Here is an 18,764-nt window from a genome sequence, read left to right on the forward strand (position 1 = left end):
TGGAGGCAAGTCAGTCTTTAGGAGCAAATTTATCATGCATCTCAGAAAGTGTCCCATGAAAAGCAGTTCATAATTTTATCAGTTTTCACTTTTCCTGCATATTCAGTATATTCATGTAAAATAAGACAGCATACACAAAGTGTACCAGTATTCATTTTATTGGAGATGTTAAAAGTTAGCATCAACGGTTTTATTTTCAAAACTTAAAATATTTTATCAAATATTTATTTAAAATGGCAGTTTTAAGAAACTTAAGACATTTGTTTATATATTAAATTTGTCTCATACAAAGTTACCTCCTACCAGAAACTTGGTGACAAATCAGTAGTTTTTACATATATTCTTTTCTTTAAAAAAAAGTTTTAGCAAAAATATTTTTTTCTTTTCAGAAATTACAAAGAAAAGAGGATATTTATGGTAGATCAGAAGTGACTAGTGCAAAGCTTTGAAATATGCGGCAACGACTTCTACATCTTTGCAAAAAAAATTGTTTACAGCTTTATAATGCAGGCGTTCTTCCTACTTAAAAATTACTTTCATCATATTGAAGTATGAGCCCATTAGCGGATCCCTCTTCCACCCCAGAACCATCTGCAGATTCTGAAGAGTCGTCCTCTGAAGAGCAGTCATATTTCACTTGTGCCAGCAAGCCAGGTCTCCAGGCAACACGCACGTGGCAGGAAAGGTTCTAGAGAAGCATGCAAAAATCATCAGTATTTATGTAGCACTGTTGAGTGCTTGAATGCCCAATTCTACACTTAAATGAATATAAGACTTTAGAGTATTTATTTACTTAGATCCCCCCCAGACAGACAAAATAGAAAAAAAACCCAATAATTAAAAAGCAATTAAATAGTAATGTAATTCAAGCATACACATAATGGGCCATAAACATTTCACGGCACAAACCCTTTCGTTAAAAGCAGCCAATTCCTCAAAGCCTGTTGGCATAATAAAAGTTTTCACCTGCCAGTGGAAGGACTAGCTTCTTTTAGGCAGAAGTCCCAAAATCTGGGAGCAGCCACTGAGAAGGGCCCCTCCCTCATCCCCACCAAGCCTGCCACTTATAATTCCCCTCGAGTTTAGTGGAGATTACTCCCAAGTGAAAGGGTACAGGGTTGCAGCTTAAGATGATCACAGACACAGTCCCATTGAACACAAGACTTGCTTCCAAGTACATAAATAAGCCCGCTTACTACAGAGCAAACCCTATTGAATTTAGGGGGACTGCTGAATAAACACATAGGATTCCGAAGCATTTTATTCTGCTAGTGGGTTACTGAGCCTGAGAGAGAGAGAGAGAACAACTTGACAGGCCCCATAGTGAATTCATGGTTGATGCGTCCTAATTTCAGCTCAGTTTCTTAGCCACTTACTATGCTAGTTTTCAAAGTAGATTATTGCTGCACAATCACACTTATTACATGAGTGAGAAGCAATCCTATGTATTGTAGTATTCTTACCTCTGAGAAATTACTTGTCAGCTGAGCAGTGTAGTCAACTTCAAAGAAAATGATGTATTTCCTTACCTGGGCAGGAAACTTAAGAAAGAAGATAGTCAATCAAAAATTCCACTATAAAAAATGCAATGATTTGCATTAAGTGAAATATGAAAGAAACTGTTATTCGATCCAGGGATGGTGGGCGTGGCTCTATGCAATTTTGTGTTTCATGTTACATCAGCAAAAACTACCTGTTTTTATTCCAAGTGCAGTCAAGAAGTACCATAGCATTTCTGGTATACACAACAAAGCTTCCTTAGGACATCCACACACCCCTCCACTCCTTTTGCAACTAGCTTGAAGCTACTGTTGTTTATCATTGCTTATTGCGCTAAGGCTGTGCCCGATCTTGGAACTTACTTGATAGCATCACATTTGTGTTGTTTGCATTTGACGGCAGAGAAAAGTGAGTCACCCTTTAAAAAAAAAAAAAAAAGCCCTACTGATTTTAAGCTTAAAACATACTGTCAGGGATTGCCCGGCTCCTCGCGAGGAGAGGGAGAGAGGAGGCACTACTCGGGAGGAGAGCCGGGGCAAGGGTTTTCCTTGGGAGGAGCAAGGGGAGAGAGGTCCTCCTCTTGAGAAAGAGACAGGGACAAGAGGACTACTCGAGAGGAGGAGCTGGTTGGAGGTCCTGCTCGAGAGGTGGACTCTACACTACAGGGAACCCCAGCTGTTTCTGTCGACAGACTCCTCCTCTTCTAGCCTTTCGCCTGAGCTCTCTCAAAGGGAGGGGGAGTTGCGAAGGCTTGGAGACTCTGGGCAAAGACCCAGCACCTCCAGCCAGAGAGGATCTGGGGAAGAACTGCCGCTTCTGGCGCCAGCACAGCATCGGGGGGTCAGGGGGCACCACAGACGTTTTAGGGTGCTGAGACTTTGGTGTTGGGCGGCAAACAGGAGAGGGGCACTTCCGGATTCTGCAAGTGACTGAGCGGTCATGTTTTGAACTAGCTCTAGTAATGCACAATAAATAGTCTTAGAGACTGAAGGCTCTGTCGTTACTCATGAGCAACACTTGGGAAGATCCTGACACATACTTACCAGGAAGCACCACTCAACTGCATCCAGCCAGTCCATCGCGCACGCACACACACACACACACACACACACCCCTCCTCTTCCGTACAAAGGCAACACCGAGACCAAGGAGGCCGACAGGCACTGCACCCCTTAGACTGGCTATAAGTAAGGAGGTAGACGGGTGGAAGGTTGTTCGAGGGCAGAATGAGCTTTGCCTCCACTGCTGCACAAGGCCCGTTTTCCCCTTGTGCAGGCGTAGAATTTCACCTACCCACGGCTTCAAATTCTTCACTTGTGTCACGGTGTAACTTCTGTGTTCAGATGATTTCTCCCATGCGATGTAGCTGTTTCCAATGGTGGCCAAATTCTGCAGAAGATCCTGAGAGGGCTTGTTGCCATCTGCAGACAGAAAAATGGGGGGGGGGTTGTGTGTGTGTGTTTTGAGGAAACATGATAATGAGATTCTTTTATGGCAAGCAGACTGAGGCTCTCCTGGAGTCCTGTGATAGATGCTCAAGGGCTAGTTGCATATGCTGCAAGCTCCCCCCCCCCAAGCCAAATGGCAATTTTAAGAACTAGGGTGAGAATAGTTGCCAATGTTAAGAATGGCAGAGCTGGCCTGGCCGTGCTATCACTTCTTGGAAAACAAAAATCCATTTATCACCGGTGAACTATTATGTGAGTTTTCGCCTCACTTCAGCCTCAGTGGGAGGAAGCTGGCTGCAGAAAGCACCAATGTGACCACTGTAGCTCGGTGGCAGAGCATCTTTGCATTGAGAAGATCCCCGATTCAATTCCTGGCATATCCAGGTAGGGATGGGACAGATCCTTGTCTGAAAGTCCCAGGAAGCTGCTGCTAGTCAATATATAGACCAGGAACGTCCAACTCCCAAATAGACTGTGAGCTACTCACAGTATAAAAAAAACTGGCAGTGATCTACCCATTGTCGTAAAAAGACTGGCAGTGATCTACCCAAAGTTGTGGAGCTTTTTGTAGGAAGCCAAAGTTGTGGAGCTTTTTTAAGGAAAAGCAAAGTTGGGTGGTTGTTGATGTTGTTTGCTTTTTTGTAAGGAGATCACTGAGGGACCAGAGATCAGCCAGGATCTACCAGGAACACCCCGTGATCTACCAGTAGATCACGATCTACCTGTTGGACATGCCTGATATAGACAATGCTGAGCTAGCTGGACCTCTGCATAAGGCAGCTTCCAGAGTTCCTGAATTCTGCTAACACATTTCTCCCCCACCATGCCTTTTTTTCCAAATGTCAGCAGCTGATTTGCATCAGTTTCCCCCCCCCCCCCCTTTAAAAATGCTTTGGGTGTGGGAGAGGTAAAGGATGAACTTTTATACAAATGAACATACCGGTATATGTGCTACTTAGAAAGGAAAGAAAGAGACAGACTGCTTCACAGACTCATAATCATCTTGCCAATATACATGTCTGTCATGCAAGAGGTGAAGGACCTGCTGCGACTGGTCTTAACATCCTGCTTTTCCGCCCACAAAGACGCTTTGGCCAAGCACTGCGCTGGGCTGCAAGGAAGGAAATGGTTCCTCTTTGTGTGCAAATCACATAGAGGGACTGAGTTCCTTATTCATTGGGAACTCAAAAGGATTAAGTCTCAGCAACTTGGCTACCCTTCTGCCTTCTCCCACAGTCGGGAAAAGAAAGGGGAAATAGCAACTGATTACTAAAGAAGAAAGCCCTCATGTTAACTGGACTTGCAAACCACAGGCAGCTGTAACAAGTGCAGGATCCCGGCGTTCACCACTAGTTTTCCTGGCATCTCTTACCAGTCCAGGTTCATGCAATATTGAATAATTTTGCTAACTGGAATGAGAGATACCAGAGAGATCATTTGCAAGAGATATACCTCTGATGCTGCGGAACAAGGCGAAGTCCTCTAGCATATTCTGCGAAAGATGGCCTAGGCCCTCTGGGTCTTTGCTGTGTGGGCAGTTAATATCAACCTTCGGTTTAGGCTTTTCTCTCTGGTACCGAACAGTTGCAAGGCATGAGCCTAGATATTGCTTAGGGAGGGAAAACAAAAACACAAAATGATGCTATTTACTTCCAATTGAAAGGCTTTCACATTACCACATGCCCGGTCCAGAGAACCCACTAGTGAGTCCAAGAAGCACATTCTGAGAATAAGTGCTGCACAAGCAAATAATTTCTGGGGGCAAAAAGTAGGTTGGGTGTGTTTGCTGGGTCAGAAAACGGTAAGTGGGGGACATATTAACCCATCTTCCACATGCCAGAATGTACAATCTGCACCCCTAGTCTAAGGACTTCTCTTCCTCTCCCCTCAAAAGCACATGTTAAACAATCACTGGGCAAATATCTAATTTAAGCTTGCAGTCCTAGAGAACCATGACCATGTGGACTACTGATTTTCAAATGGGTCACAACAGCAGCACATCTACCATACAAATATATGGTTAAAAAGAGAAGTGTATTAAGAATGATATTGTTAAGCTGGAACACGTCCAGAGGAGGAGGGCCAAGCCTTATGAGAAACAGTTGAAGGAATTGGGTATGTTTAGCCCGGCAAAGAGAAGACTGAGAGCAATCTTCAACTATCTATTACATGGATGATAAAGCAAGCTTGTTTTCTGCTGCTCCAGACCTGAACCAATGGATTCAAATTACAAGAAAGGAGATCCCAACTAATTAGGAAGAACTTCCTGGTGGTAAGAGCTGTTTGACAGTGGAACAGACTCCCTTGGGAAGTTCTGGACTCTCCTTCCTTGGAGATTTTAAAGCAGAGGTTGGCTGGCCATCTGTCAGGGATTATTTATCTGTGATTCCTGCATGGCACTAGATATGACCCTTGAGGTCCCTTTCCAACCTTACAATTTTATCCCAAGTGGACTAAGGGTGGGCCCTTGGAGTGAAAAGATTGTGGACAATACTGAGTTAGATGAACCAATGGTATTGGGCAGCTTCATGTGCACTTTAAAGGACATCACAAATCTGTGGTGCTGCCTTTCTTAAATCCAGACATGACCAGAGAAGTTGACCTTGCTGAATTGCAGGCACATGACACCTGCCCCCCCAAAATCTGGGAGAAGAGGTGGAATCTTGCCTCTTTGCAGAATGTGGGAGGAAGTGTTGTTGGGAAGAAGCAGTCTGTGCTTAAGTAGAAGTATTGGGGGGGGGGATCAGTTGAACCAGCAAGGGAGTGTGTACTACTAGGAAGGTGTTGTTGAGCTATGACTAGTTGGAAGACCTGCACATATCTCCAGCACCATGGGGCAGCAAACAAGTTCTCCTAGAACAAGCACCAGCATTGGCATGATTTATTTATATGCCACTGCCCCTGCCCCCACCCCCAAAGTGGTGAACTTAATACATATCAATGCAAAAGTAATATACAAAAAAGGTGAAAAACATAAAATGCATCAAACAATATAAAAATGTTTGGACTTTCAATGCCAGCGCCTTGACAAAAACAATAGTGATAGACAACGGGTTCCCTTAGCGTAAAGGTAAAGGGACCCCTGACCATTAGGTCCAGTTGTGGATGACTGGGGTTGCGGTGCTCATCTCGCGTTACTGGCCGAGGAAGCCGGCGTACAGCTTCCAGGTCATGTGGCCAGCATGACTAAGCCACTTCTGGCGAACCAGAGCAGCGCACGGAAACACTGTTTACCTTCCCGCCGGAGCGGTACCTATTTATCTACTCGCACTTTTGACATGCTTTCGAACTGCTAGGTGGGCAGGAGCAGGGACCAAGCAACGGGAGCTCACCCCGTCACGGGGATTTGAACCGCCGACTTTCTGATCGGCAAGCCCTACCTAGGCTCTGTGGTTTAACCCACAGCGCCACCTTAGCTTATGAACAGTATACACCTGCATGAGTCAGGGCAGAGGGGATGCGGGGGAGGTGGAGGGGGGCAGTTCCTGCATCTGAGTTAACATTTATATCCTGTCCTTCCCCAAAAACAAACCTCTGTGATAGAAATACAACCAAAATTAAAATAGAAACATCCGAACAACAAATAAACTCAATGAAACACGTTAAACATACGTATTCAAAACAAAATAAAAAATTCTTTCCAGTAGCACCTTAGAGACCAACTAAGTTTGTTCTTGGTATGAGCTTTCGTGTGCATGCACCCGAAAGCTCATACCAAGAACAAACTTAGTTGGTCTCTAAGGTGCTACTGGAAAGAATTTTTTATTTTGTTTTGACTATGGCAGACCAACACGGCTACCAACCAACAGCTGCAACCAAGTCACCCGTCTAGATAGGCCTGCTTATACAGAACAATTTTCAGCAGGTGTCTAGAAGGGAAAAGGGAATCCATCATGGCCAAGGGTTGTGCAGACCCTTGTTTGCAAATAGGTCAAGCACCATGGCAGGTTTGTTGCTTTCGCTGTGGATAGGAGAAGTGACTTGGGCGGGGGGCCAGTTATTATCAAAGGAAGACTCAGCAAAAACATGTCTTGGGAAGTACCACATGTGATACAAAGTTCCATTTTATTGTGCAAACTTACCCCAGACTTAGCATCTTTTGTAGCAAACTGCAGGGAGTACTTGCGCTCAACGCCTGGGATAAACTGGAAGAGAAAGAAGTAACAGTTGCACTTCACAGCATTTAAAAAAAAAAAAAAAAAGAATGACGACGAATCCAGAAGTGTTAAAAAACAACAACCCTAAAAGCATCAAATTATAATAATACTTAGCATTCAAATGATGTCCCGCTGAACGTTCAAAGTTGGAAACTTGATTGAAAGAAATTGTTTAAGTGAGCCCTTTTGTGTGGCGATTTAAATCAAACCTTCCAAACAAATGTGTGGTTTTTTTTAAAAAAAAAAGAATGATAAATAGGTAGCGAACTTCTCATAGAATCATAGAGTTGGAAGAGACCACAAGGGCCATCCAGTCCAACCCTCTGCCAAGCAGGAAACACCATCAAAGCACTCCTGACAGATGGCTGTCAAGCCTCTCCTTAATTTATACGTTGTCTGCATGATCCAAAAAAGAAAACTTCCTTTCCAACCCTCGGTAAAAGTTTCAAAAGGTCTTTTTTGCTTTCTGCTTCGCCAAGAGAGGCTGCATTCGTATGATTATATCTTGGCTTATTACTTCAAGGTATTCACAACCATTTCGTCTGCACACACAAACCCTTTCACATGAGCTGTGATTAGACCACAAAGTTTCTAACTGAACATCAGGTAGAACTGGCTGCAGTTACAGGCACAAGGGCAGAGTGGGGGCTATCCAATTAATTGGCAGCTGTAGTCATCCGGCTTTGTGATGCGACTTGCCGTGTGTCTGTACAGGGCTTAATTTCCACGCATCTTCTCAGTTACTTAAAAATACCTGGTTATTTGGAAACAGTCCGGTGAATGACGTTGGCCTGGTCCCTAAACTCTCATCCGAAACAGCAGGTACATTTTCAAGCACCATTTCTGCATATCCCGAAAGGATGCAAGCTAGACCGATAAGGAAGGGTGAGGGAATTCCAAAACGGCTTGCTAGAGAGTTTAGACCTTGACAATGCACTGCTTGTTGTTTTACAGGCTCCTGGCTAGCAAAGAAATGCACTGAGGAATCATTTTACCTCTGCAAGATTAATCTTTCAATACAGGAAAAGAAGAAAAAAAATACTGCTTCAAGAGATATCTATCTTCAGGCATTACATCTGCCCACTGAATACTGTTCGGGTTTTAATAAATGTCACTTATTCATGGATTTGTTTAACAGCATTTCTAGCCCTAGTAGCATCACATTGCTTAGACTCCCCTATCTGTAAAAATGATAGTAACATGGTGTTCTGTTAGGGCCCAACAAAGTAACCTGAGCAATCATTGTATAGCTTTTTATAAGCCAAGACCCTGGTGTGGGGTTGCCATACACCCGGAATTTCTTGGACATATCCTGAAACACTACATTTGGCAGCAGTGTCCAGGCAGAAATCATTCCCCCCCCCCCCGCAAAAAAAGAGCTGCCTGGATTTTCATTGTTTGAAACATGGCAACCCTACCTTGGTGGTTCAGATATAATGCTAAGTATGGTTAAATGCAGAGGCAGTTTCAGGGTAGCATGACTGATATGGTTGCACTGGGTGCTGCTCTGCAGGGGGCACCAAAATAATGCTCTAGAACAGAGCGCAAGGGGCAGCAATGGGAGGGGGGCTTTTAGTGTCGCACAGGGCACTGCCCAATGTTTGAGAGCCCAATGTTAGCATCATGTGAGTCTCTGGCTTGTATACTCCTCCTCCAGCATCGGTAGGAGAAGGCAATCAGAAGCTTTAATTTCCATTTCCAACCAACCATAGTTTGTCGGTGCATGCAGTGGTATAGTGGCAAATTCAGAGGTTCAGGGTCCCTTCCTGATAGTCACAGTCACGTCTCTGTCTAAAATTACCAGAAGTAAGCCTAAAACTTAACTTTGTTTATATTAGTTAGAACAGGATGTTTAAACCTGCTGTGGTAAAACAGTCAGCAGTCTTGATCAAATTTAGTGATAGGCTGATCAGAGAGATAAAAATTCGTTTATAGAGCTGAAGATCAGTGCAAGTAAAAAAGTACTATTGCTTTTTAAAGTGAATGCCTTATGGTTATACACAGCATTTTTATAAGGGTGAAGTTTCTCAGGGCGATTCATGTGGTAAAATACAAGGTAAAAAGTAAAAACACACCTAAATAGTTAAAACATAAACAACAGAACAATAAACGCAGCACCACCTCAAAGACATTTAAAAGGTTGTAGAATATTAACCAGTCAAAAGGCCTGGATGAAGAGGAACATTCTATAAACAACATTATCCACCAAAGTCCAGCCTCCTTTCAAAATTTAGAATATCAAGTCATACAGGAGGGCAGACAAGTTTATGCATTATACACAGGTGTTTGCCGGTTTCAAAAGATGTATGCTCTTTAAGAACTACTTCTTTTTGTCAGTCTGTTACTGACAGCACATTATCCTCTGAGTGATAATGTATTGCTCATCCCTCAGTGAGGATCCTGATTCACAAGCAAACCCCCTACTGCTGCATCACTATGTCTGACATTTTACATCAACTAGACCCGACAAAGGAAATGGAAACGTGAGACTCACTTTATGGTCTCATTAAACTGCTGTAAATAACAGCTGCTTTGGTAATGGGGTGGGAAGTGAAACCCGCCAACTTTAGGACCACAGGGCTGCTTTCAAATTTTGTCATACTCAAAGCAGACCCACTGAAATCAGTGGATTTAATAGGAGCTATTCACTGCTTCATAATAAACGATGGACGCTAAGCACACCATTTACATGCCAGCCCTTTTAAGATACTGCCACTTTTAACATTAAAAAAAATACTCACCCTAAAGCAAGTTCCAGGAAATTAGCTTGTAAGAGCAGGATTGAGGTTGACATTTGGGGAACTTGCTTTAAGGGACATTTTGGGGGTTGGGGTGTGTGTGAAAGTGGCAGGGCAGTCCCAAGAAAATGCCCCTCTCCTCAGTACCTTCTTATATGGTAACCCTAGATACATTTGCATGGGAGGAATTCCCTTTGTGCTCAGTAGGGCTTTCTTCTGAATAGGGAGTACCCAAGGCCGATCAGAAGGTCGGCAGTTCGAATCCCCATGACGGGGTGAGCTCCCGTTGCTCCGTCCCTGCTCCTGCCCACCTAGCAGTTCGAAAGCACATCAAAGTGCAAGTAGATAAATAGGTACCACTCCAGTGGGAAGGTAAACGATGTTTCCGTGCGCTGCTCTGGTTAGCCAGATGCGGTTTAGTCATGCTGGCCACATGACCCGGAAGCTGTACGGCGGCTCCCTCGGCCAATAAAGCAAGATGAGCGCCGCAATCCCAGAGTCATCCGTGACTGGACCTAATGGTCAGGGGTCCCTTTACTTTTACCTTTTAAGGCCGAGTTGTTAGTTGTGTTAGTCAATAAGGCCCACCATTTACTTAATGGGACTTATTGCCTAATAAGTATGTTATAGGATTGCAGCCTAGGACAACTGAAATCAACCAAGTTTGCTTAAGACTTGTGTTGAATAATGCCCTAGGTGTAGAACAGGAATTGGTAGAAGTCAGATTAAAAGCGGGGGGGGGGGTAAAAGACAGCCAAATTCTGTCCCGGATCAGATTCCTATCTTTTAAATAGCTGCTTACTAAGGGAAAGTTTGGCAAGCCCAACTTCTAATATCATTGTGCTATGCTCTGCATCGGAGCACTCAAGGAATGGGAGCTCTGTCCAGGAGGAGATCTGGCAGCTGGAGAGGAACAATCATGAATTTCACCACTGCAAAGCAAGCTGCATATCTGGGAAGCAAAGGAATTCCAATAATGAATCGTCTCCTTTTATATTTAAAAGCTATATCAAGGTTTTTACTGGGAGGGAAACTCAAAACATCCAAAAAGGGAGTAGTTTTCAAGATTGTTCCAGCATGAGAGAAAGAGATCAGTAATGGAGTCTACCGAGATGTGATTCGCACAGCTGTTTTCCACACAACCCAATGATGGTTGGGCAAAGCCTCCACACAACCAGTTGCCACTTCCTTTGTTTGCTGTTGGGTTAGAGTTGTATACGATAAGATTGTGGGCATAAAACTAGGGCATTGCTTAGATCAGAATGGTATAGTTCAGGCATATCCAACCGGTAGGCCACTGGACATCTGCGGTAGATCACTGGTAGATCATTGGTTCCCCTCAAAGAAGCTGAACAACTGTGGCTTCCCCCCTAAAAAAAGCTCAACATTTTACCTCCTCCCTGGAAAAAACTTTGACCCAACCCCCCAAAAGGGGATAGATCACTGCCACTTTTTAAACTCTGAGTAGATTGCAGTCTCTTGGGAGTTGATAGTGTATTGGATTTGGACTGATGAGGCTTGGGTTCAAGCTCAGTGACAAAATTATTTGTGTGATGTGGAGCAAGTCACACTCTTGAGTTATGAGGCTAATGTAACGTTGTGAGGGTAATGTAGGTAAAATGAGGAGGGGGGGAACAGAGCTATTTAGGGGAAGGGGAAGGTTTTAAAAAATGGTGGTGGAGGGATAAACTGATTTACCATGGCCACAATGACATCCATGCTTGCAATACTCCCGCAGCAACATCCAAAAAATGGTGCCGACAAGCATTTGCAGGCTTAACGTTGCAACCCAGAGGGATCACATTGTAGGAGGATACTTCCTTCCTTTGGGTATGTGAGTTGCAGGAACATTGTCTGAATCAAATGAAATTTCTATCAGAGGGGTTAGCTAGGTCGGTGTGTTGCATTTTTTTTTTTAAGTAGCCAAAAGCCTTGTGGCACGTTGAGGACTTAACAGATTTGTTGTGGCATAAACTTCCTGACGCAAAAGTGTAAAGAGTGAACACCCCTTAGGTTACAGGCTAAAAACTGCCAAATTCCATCCCCAAAAAGGTCCATGCCTATAAAAAGGATGTGGTAGGTGGGCATAGGTTGGCAAGGTGTATGGGCAATATTTTGCAGAAGATAATTGTAATTTCAAGGAGATAGTGATCTAGCATGGTCATCTCTTCCTGCCTCTGTTTACTTCCCCTCTATCTCTTGTTCTGTTCTTTGATGGCTGAGAACAGCCTTTAATTTGTTGGAAAGAAATGATAATGCAGGGTACCTTCTGACCTTCTTTGATGGTAGACATTGTTTGGAGGAATGTGCGGTGTTGGAAGAGGGGGCTAGCGAAATAATAATCTGCACTAGCTAGTCAGGCAAGACACATAAAGATAGCTATCTATAAATCGAATGTGTTTTGGGCATAGTTCTGAGAAGCTCATTCATGAACTGATGGACAGAGGGTCTTGCAAACGAAGGCTACCTGGGGGTCACTTCGCCACCTCTTGAAGGCTTCCCAGTGGCAGATCAAAGTGCTTGCTTGGTAATGTATATAATGCTTGCTGTTTAGAATAAGATCTTTAATCTTCTCACCCCCTTGTGTTTGTATTGCTTCTGAATCTCATTAAAAGAACCACCTTGCATTTAGCAAGCCACAAGGTGACATCTACCATGCCAAGCAAATATATATAGAGTCCCTGGAACTGGCAAGTATTTATGCCATGCTAGAATCACGCAGATGGTGACAGCAGTCACGAAATTAAAAGACACCTGCTTCTTGGGAGGAAAGCAATGACAAACCTAGACAGCATCTTAAAAAGCAGAGACATCACCTTGCCGACAAAGGTCTGTATAGTTAAAGCTATGGTTTTCCCAGTAGTGATGTATGGAAGTGAGAGCTGGACCATAAAGAAGACTGATCGCCAAAGAATTGATGCTTTTGAATTATGGTGCTGGAGGAGACTCTTGAGAGTCCCATGGACTGCAAGAAGATCAAACTTATCCATCCTTAAAGAAATCAGCCCCTTAGTGCTCACTGGAAGGGCAGATCCTGAAGTTGAGGCTCCAGTACTTTGGCCACCTCATGAGAAGAGAAGACTCCCTAGAAAGACCCTGATGTTGGGAAAGATGGGGGGCACAAGGAGAAGGGGACAACAGAGGATGAAATGGTTGGACAGTGTTCTTGAAGCGACTAGCATGAGTTTGGCCAAACTGCGGGAGGCAGTGAAAGATAGGCGTGCCTGGAGTGCTCTGGTCCATGGGGTCACAAAGAGTCAGACACGACTGAACGACTGAACAACATAAGAATCAAAGAGGCAGAGTGTTCTGAATAAGTTCTTTGAGCACATGAAATTGTGCTGCATCTTCCCCACCGTTGCCACCACCACCTGCCCTGCTCCCAAAGCAGTAGGTCTTTCCATAGAAGAATAGCTTCAGATCAAACTTCATCCAAAGAAACACACTTTTGATGAAGTCCAAAGGCTGGAAATGTTAACAAACACCCTCCTTCAATCCTGGCCAGACAGCTGGTTTGTTTTGTAAAGCATTACAGAGAATGCTTACTCTTGCCTTTTTCTACCCAGCGAACACCTCTGAAATACAACAGAGGGTGGGGGGGGAGAGAAAACATCGCCCCAGGCTTTTTGCTGCCTGCTTAAGAATATTTATTCAGATTTTCAAAGGGATAGAATGGAATACAAGATTAGAGCCAGCAGCAGATCTTAGGAGAGCTTTGGTCTTAACCCACTTGGACTAGGTTTGTAGGGGGCTCTTTGAGATTTTCACAAATAAGGCTGAGTATGTTTATCCTCTGCTGTATACAGCCTCATCAGCATTTGGCTGTGCCAGAGATCCAAACAACAAGCCTGGTTTTTCATTAGCAAGCTTGGATAGCACAACATACCCCTGGCTTTACAATTTTATTCATTAGCTGCAAACATTGCCTGTTTGGATAACATAAATTTTTTGAAAATGGCTTTCATCACGAATTCCCATTCTCTTTGCAACTGACAACTGAGCCTCTGTATGATTTTGAGTGGGTGGGGGAGGATGTAGACTGTATACAAAGACCCTTCTAACTCCTGGATCCAGCAAGTGTTAAAATATAAGCCAGGCTAGTTTCCTGTGGCGATAGCCTGGGAGATGGGCCATTCCCTTAACAAAGGAAAGGGTCTCTGTGTGAGACAGCAGGTGGGTGGGACCACCCTCCACCCTCCCAGCTAATGGTTAGTTAGAAAGAGAGTTTGGAAGTGATGTGACCTAGAAGGAAAGCAGCAAGCTAGAGAGTCAGAGCAGAGTTCGAGAGCAATGTTTGGTTTCTGTTTGAATCAAAGGCTGTGGCTATGGAAGAAATAAGACCCTTTTGGTGGTGTTAATACTGTGAACCCCTCCACACAGGTTTTTTGTGTGTGTGTGTTTAAATAAACCATATATCATAAAGACACCACAGTCTCTGCTGTGCCACATACCTGAAACCCCTGGAAACTCAAACCACTTGGATATTGGCACACAAGATCCTAAATTGAAAGCTCATTGGCAAAGTGGCCATTCTCTCTTTGTGCCAAAAATAAATAAATTACTGTTAACATGAGCTGTATCTCATTGTGTGAGCATGGCTGTAAAATGTATGCTGTCAAATTCATATGCCTCTCATTATACTAGAAAACTCAGAGACATCCAATGGGAAGGAAATGCAAGACATACGAAAAGAGGGAATTTTACAAAGGAATTAATTAATTTATGAAATTCACTGCCACAAGATGTCGCAACTGACTTTAAATATAATTAGACTATCACTGTCTTGTGGGCTTCCCATAGGCATTTGACTGGATACTAAGGGGAAAGATGCTGGTCTAGATAGGCCTCTGGTCTGACCCAGTCGGGACTATTCAATCACAAATGTACAAGGCAGTGCAAGAAGGAACCAATCACATTAAACTGATCCAGTTTTGCTTGGAAAAAGCTATTAGCCAACTTTGAATTATGGTTTTGTGCTAAACCCTGCCGTTCATATATGATCCAAAGTCATAACAATACCATTTTAATGCCATTATAACTGGGAGATGTTAGAACAATCAACAGCATCACAAAATGTGTGACAAATGGCAGAGGGAATACCTGGTTCAATGTGTCCTTTATCTCCCTTTCTATGATGAGGAAGTGAGAACTTTGCTTACATACTGCTGACTGGGAGTCTACCCAAATTAACTAAGGGCCGATTCATACTACAAGTTACTACAAGATTCACACTGCAAGTTAATTTATTCTTTAGGACAGAACAGACTGGTAACTTAACACTGGATTAAACAGTATGTGATCAGGCCCCAATATTTGTCTCTTCTGGAATTTGTGATGGATGCGATTCATCTGCAAAACTGCCCCTTAAGAACCACTCATCACGGTTTAAAGGGAGCACAGCAGCAGCCCAGTGTCATTAATCAGAGCAGTTGGGCACTGCAGAGAACCTTCAAACTAACTTTTGCCTCCCCCATCGTTGACAAGGAGAGTGTACAGGATGAGAGTCACTTCCTTTTTGTTTTTCATCTCTTATCTGCAAAAGCCAAGGTATGACTCATGGTGCTAGGGCAGTATCTTCCTCCAGAGACTCTCTCTTTTCATCTTCTATTTCAGATTAGACTGGGGGGGTTGATCTTTTGGGGAGTGTAGGTGGCAATCATGGATTCTTTGGGAGTAGGATAACATCAGTTTGTCCATTGTCTGTTGGCCTAGGTATAACTTTTCTTAGAATCAAAGTTGGAAGGGACCACGAGAATCACGTATTCCAACCTCTTGCAATGCAGGAAACTTTTTCACCCAATGTGGAGCTTGAACCCACAACCCTGAGATTGTGTCTCAGGCTCTGACTGAGCTATTTTGCCTGCACTTGTATATATATTGTACTGATTGCTTAGATAATTAGAGTTGTATTTGTTCTGCTTAGATCTTGAGACTGGCATTATAGTAATTGCTATTTTAAGGTCATGAGGGTTTTTTTTTTTTTACTGTTCTTCTGCTTAGCTGCTTTAGGCCTTCTTTAAGCAGGGTGCAAATTCTGAATAATATGTGATCTCCATCTCACAGTATGGTATACGAATCTCAAATGTTATGGCTCCTCCACCCTAATGAAAAATGATTACAGAGTTCCAACTTCAAGCATTCTGTTTGCAAAATACAGCTTAATGGAAAAAAGGAGGTCACCGAGATTTTCAACATAGAAAACTCATGTTATTTTAATTAAGCAATTTTCTTGCTAAGTATTTGACATAATAACTTAGCACTAAGGAAGCAGCCTCCACTAAGGTCTGCTAAATAAAATTGTAGCTCCTTCAAATCAAACACAGACATTTAAATATTTCACTGCCAAGGCAACATCAGGATAAAGCATCCCATCTGGAGCAGCTGTGTGTAACCGAAATTTTAGAACCCTGCTCCCATGTCTTTCTAAATAGTTCACAAGTGCCCTCTTGGAGACATTCTTCAGGAACAATGCTAAAACTTTCAATTTAGCAGCTTTGCCAATGACTCCGCAGAGCTGGGGCAGGGGAAATATTCTGGTGAACTCATGATTCAAAATACCAGCTGCCCTGATTCCCCAATGAAAACAACAGCTGGACACTAGGAGCCATCAGTTCTCTGGAAATGTGCAGTTTCAGCCTAAACTGTTCCCATCCTATCACAAGAATTTAAGAGTCCTGCTAGTTCAGACCAAAGTTCGATTTAATCCTTCATCCTGCCTTCACAGTCCCTTCTATGGGAAGCTTGCAAGCAGGCCATGAGTGCAACATTACTCTCCCCAGCTGTGTCCTGCAGCAGGTCCATTTTCAACCATGAATAAGCTTATCCCACATCCCTTTTAAAGCCATTCAAGGCATTGCACACACTCCCATATACTCCACAACCAGTGTACTGCCACAGCTGGTTTCAGAAGCGGCGTACACACAGCGTTAACCACAATTCATATCTCCCTGAGCATCTATCCTCTTGTTTCTTATGAAGTATTGTGTTTTGATGAATTTTCCCCTAGGCCAGTTGGGATGGCTCACTCAGTAGAGAATGAGACTCTTAATCTCAGGGTCATGGGTTCAAGCCCCATGTTGGGCAGAAGATTCCTGCATTGTGGAGGGTTGGATTAGATCTCTGACATTCTAGGATTCTAACCCAAATTGAGAAAAACGAACAACCTAGCTGCATTATAAGCCATTAATGTGAATACAGTTGGCGACCATCACTACAGCCTGCATCATTATGCCAGAGCATCACACATGTTGGCCACACTCCTAGCAGGCAGAGCAAACAAGTTGCCCTGGAGACCAACTGTGATGCTGAGACTTCTTTGAACTTTCCAGCTCCACTCTCGCTAGCTTGAGGGCCTTCCTGCTACCTTACACCAAGCAGCATTTTACTGCAAATCAAGTGCAGGTGTGCATAGACAGGACCCAGTGGGCTCATTGACATGGTCAACTTTGCGTGACAGTCTGCCTTTTGTTAAGTTTACAAGCAAATCCCATAGTACTGTACATAGAGCAACCAGAGTTGCCAACTTTTTTCCTAGTGAGTCAGACAGAAGTTTTACTGGTGGAGCTTTCCGCAGAATGGAGCTGAACAGACACACACAAACTGCCCACTTCTTTTCTGCCACCTCAAAAGGCACAATGGGGTGGGGGACACACAACATTAACAGATTTTTTATAGGGGCAACCATTTCAGTCTGTTTTGCAGCAAAAGCTGTCTTGTGATGCCTTAAGGACTTAAAACATCAAGGAGTCATGAGTTTCTTTTGTAGAATAGAGTCCACTCCATCTGCAAAGTACCACAGAAGGCTCTGTTCCAGACACTGCGCATGGATTTTGGAGAAAGCCCCTCTCAGGGGTTTGGCCAGGATTTTTGGAGGGTGGGGCCAGCACCTCAGTTAAGTATTTTGTATTGATTTACTTGATTTAGGGGGTCTGCTGCCCCTCCCTGCCCACGCCCATGGGCCCCACTCCCGGTACAAATGATTGCGTCCTTACCCCCACATGCTGCTTAAGCCACGCCCCCTGGAACGATTCCCACGGCGGCGTTCCAAAGCGCCGCGCCTCTGCCCATGTGCAGAGCGCGCTTCCCTGTACCCCTAGCCCATTCGGCCCAAGGAGCCCTGCGCTGCCCTGCCTTACCTTGACGGACGCCTTCTTGACGTGCGCCAGACTCCGCATAGAGCTGGGCGAGCTCTGCAGGTAGTTGAAGAAGTCGAGGGCCGTCTGCGCGGTCCGCCGAACCAGCGCGGTGTATGGGTGCAGCGACCCCCGGAACGGGTGCATCTGCTGCTGCTGCTGCTGCTGCTGCCAGATTGCCTTCGGCGGGACCGTGTCGCCTCCAGCGGGACAGAACAGCGCGAGCAGCGCCGCCGCGGCCAAGACGAAGGTCGTTTCCGAGCGCAGCATCTTCTTCCCCAGCAGGAGGAGGCGAGCGAGCGAGCGAGTGACTGAGCCGGAGCGGCTGGCCAAGTACAAATAGTGCGGGCTTCCCCTCTCCGGAAGCCGGTCCCGCCTCCTTCTCGCCGCCTGGCTCGGGCCCCAGACAGGAGGAGGCCCCCTTCGCAGCAGCGCCGACGCCCTCCGGCCTTCCGCTTCTCCCGCACGCCTCGACGGGGGCGTCGAGTAGGGCAGCTTGACCCACGCACGCCTCGGAGGGCTGGGGCGGATTCTCGGAAAATGGGAAGGAGCCGAGTGACCCCTTTCCCCCCAAACGACAACAACACCATCCTGCCTTTCCAGAGGAAGAGTCACCTGTTGGATTTGGTCATTTCCAATAGACATACACACTAGGAGCGAGCAGCTGCTTTTAAAAGGCCTCGGTGCACCTTCCAATATTTATTTAACTGCTTCCTTTGTTTCTTGTTCACTTTTATATAATATATATTACCCCTGAAGGCCTATTGCACTATCAAGAGTCACCCCACT

General features: G+C 44.5%; 1 protein-coding gene across 1 annotated transcript; it reads right to left on the reverse strand.

Annotated features, from left to right (window-relative positions):
* Nucleotides 1-142: 142 nt before the first annotated feature.
* LOC117047415 (ovocalyxin-32-like) lies at nucleotides 143-18,505 on the reverse strand. The gene is made up of 6 exons (XM_033150543.1): nucleotides 17,979-18,505; nucleotides 7,031-7,093; nucleotides 4,401-4,557; nucleotides 2,794-2,921; nucleotides 1,464-1,529; nucleotides 143-688 (listed from the first exon to the last, which is right to left on the reverse strand). The coding sequence occupies exons 1-6, from the start codon at nucleotides 18,243-18,245 to the stop codon at nucleotides 524-526; spliced, it is 846 nt and encodes a 281-aa protein (XP_033006434.1). The 5' UTR covers nucleotides 18,246-18,505; the 3' UTR covers nucleotides 143-523.
* Between the last annotated feature and the right edge of the window lie 259 nt (nucleotides 18,506-18,764).

This window comes from Lacerta agilis, chromosome 5 (genome assembly GCF_009819535.1).
Source record: "Lacerta agilis isolate rLacAgi1 chromosome 5, rLacAgi1.pri, whole genome shotgun sequence".
NCBI lineage: Eukaryota > Metazoa > Chordata > Lepidosauria > Squamata > Lacertidae > Lacerta > Lacerta agilis.

What these genes read in the sequence shown, in the direction of transcription:
- LOC117047415 (XM_033150543.1), bottom strand. Translation starts at nt 18,245, where the DNA reads ATGCTGCGCTCGGAAACGACCTTCGTCTTGGCCGCGGCGGCGCTGCTC. An exon ending in TCAAGAAGGCGTCCGTCAAG is followed by an intron (nt 7,094 to 17,978) that starts GTAAGGCAGGGC and finishes TTTCTCTTCCAG; the next exon opens with TTTATCCCAGGCGTTGAGCG. An exon ending in TGAAGAATTTGAAGCCGTGG is followed by an intron (nt 1,530 to 2,793) that starts GTAGGTGAAATT and finishes TTTCCTGCCCAG; the next exon opens with GTAAGGAAATACATCATTTT.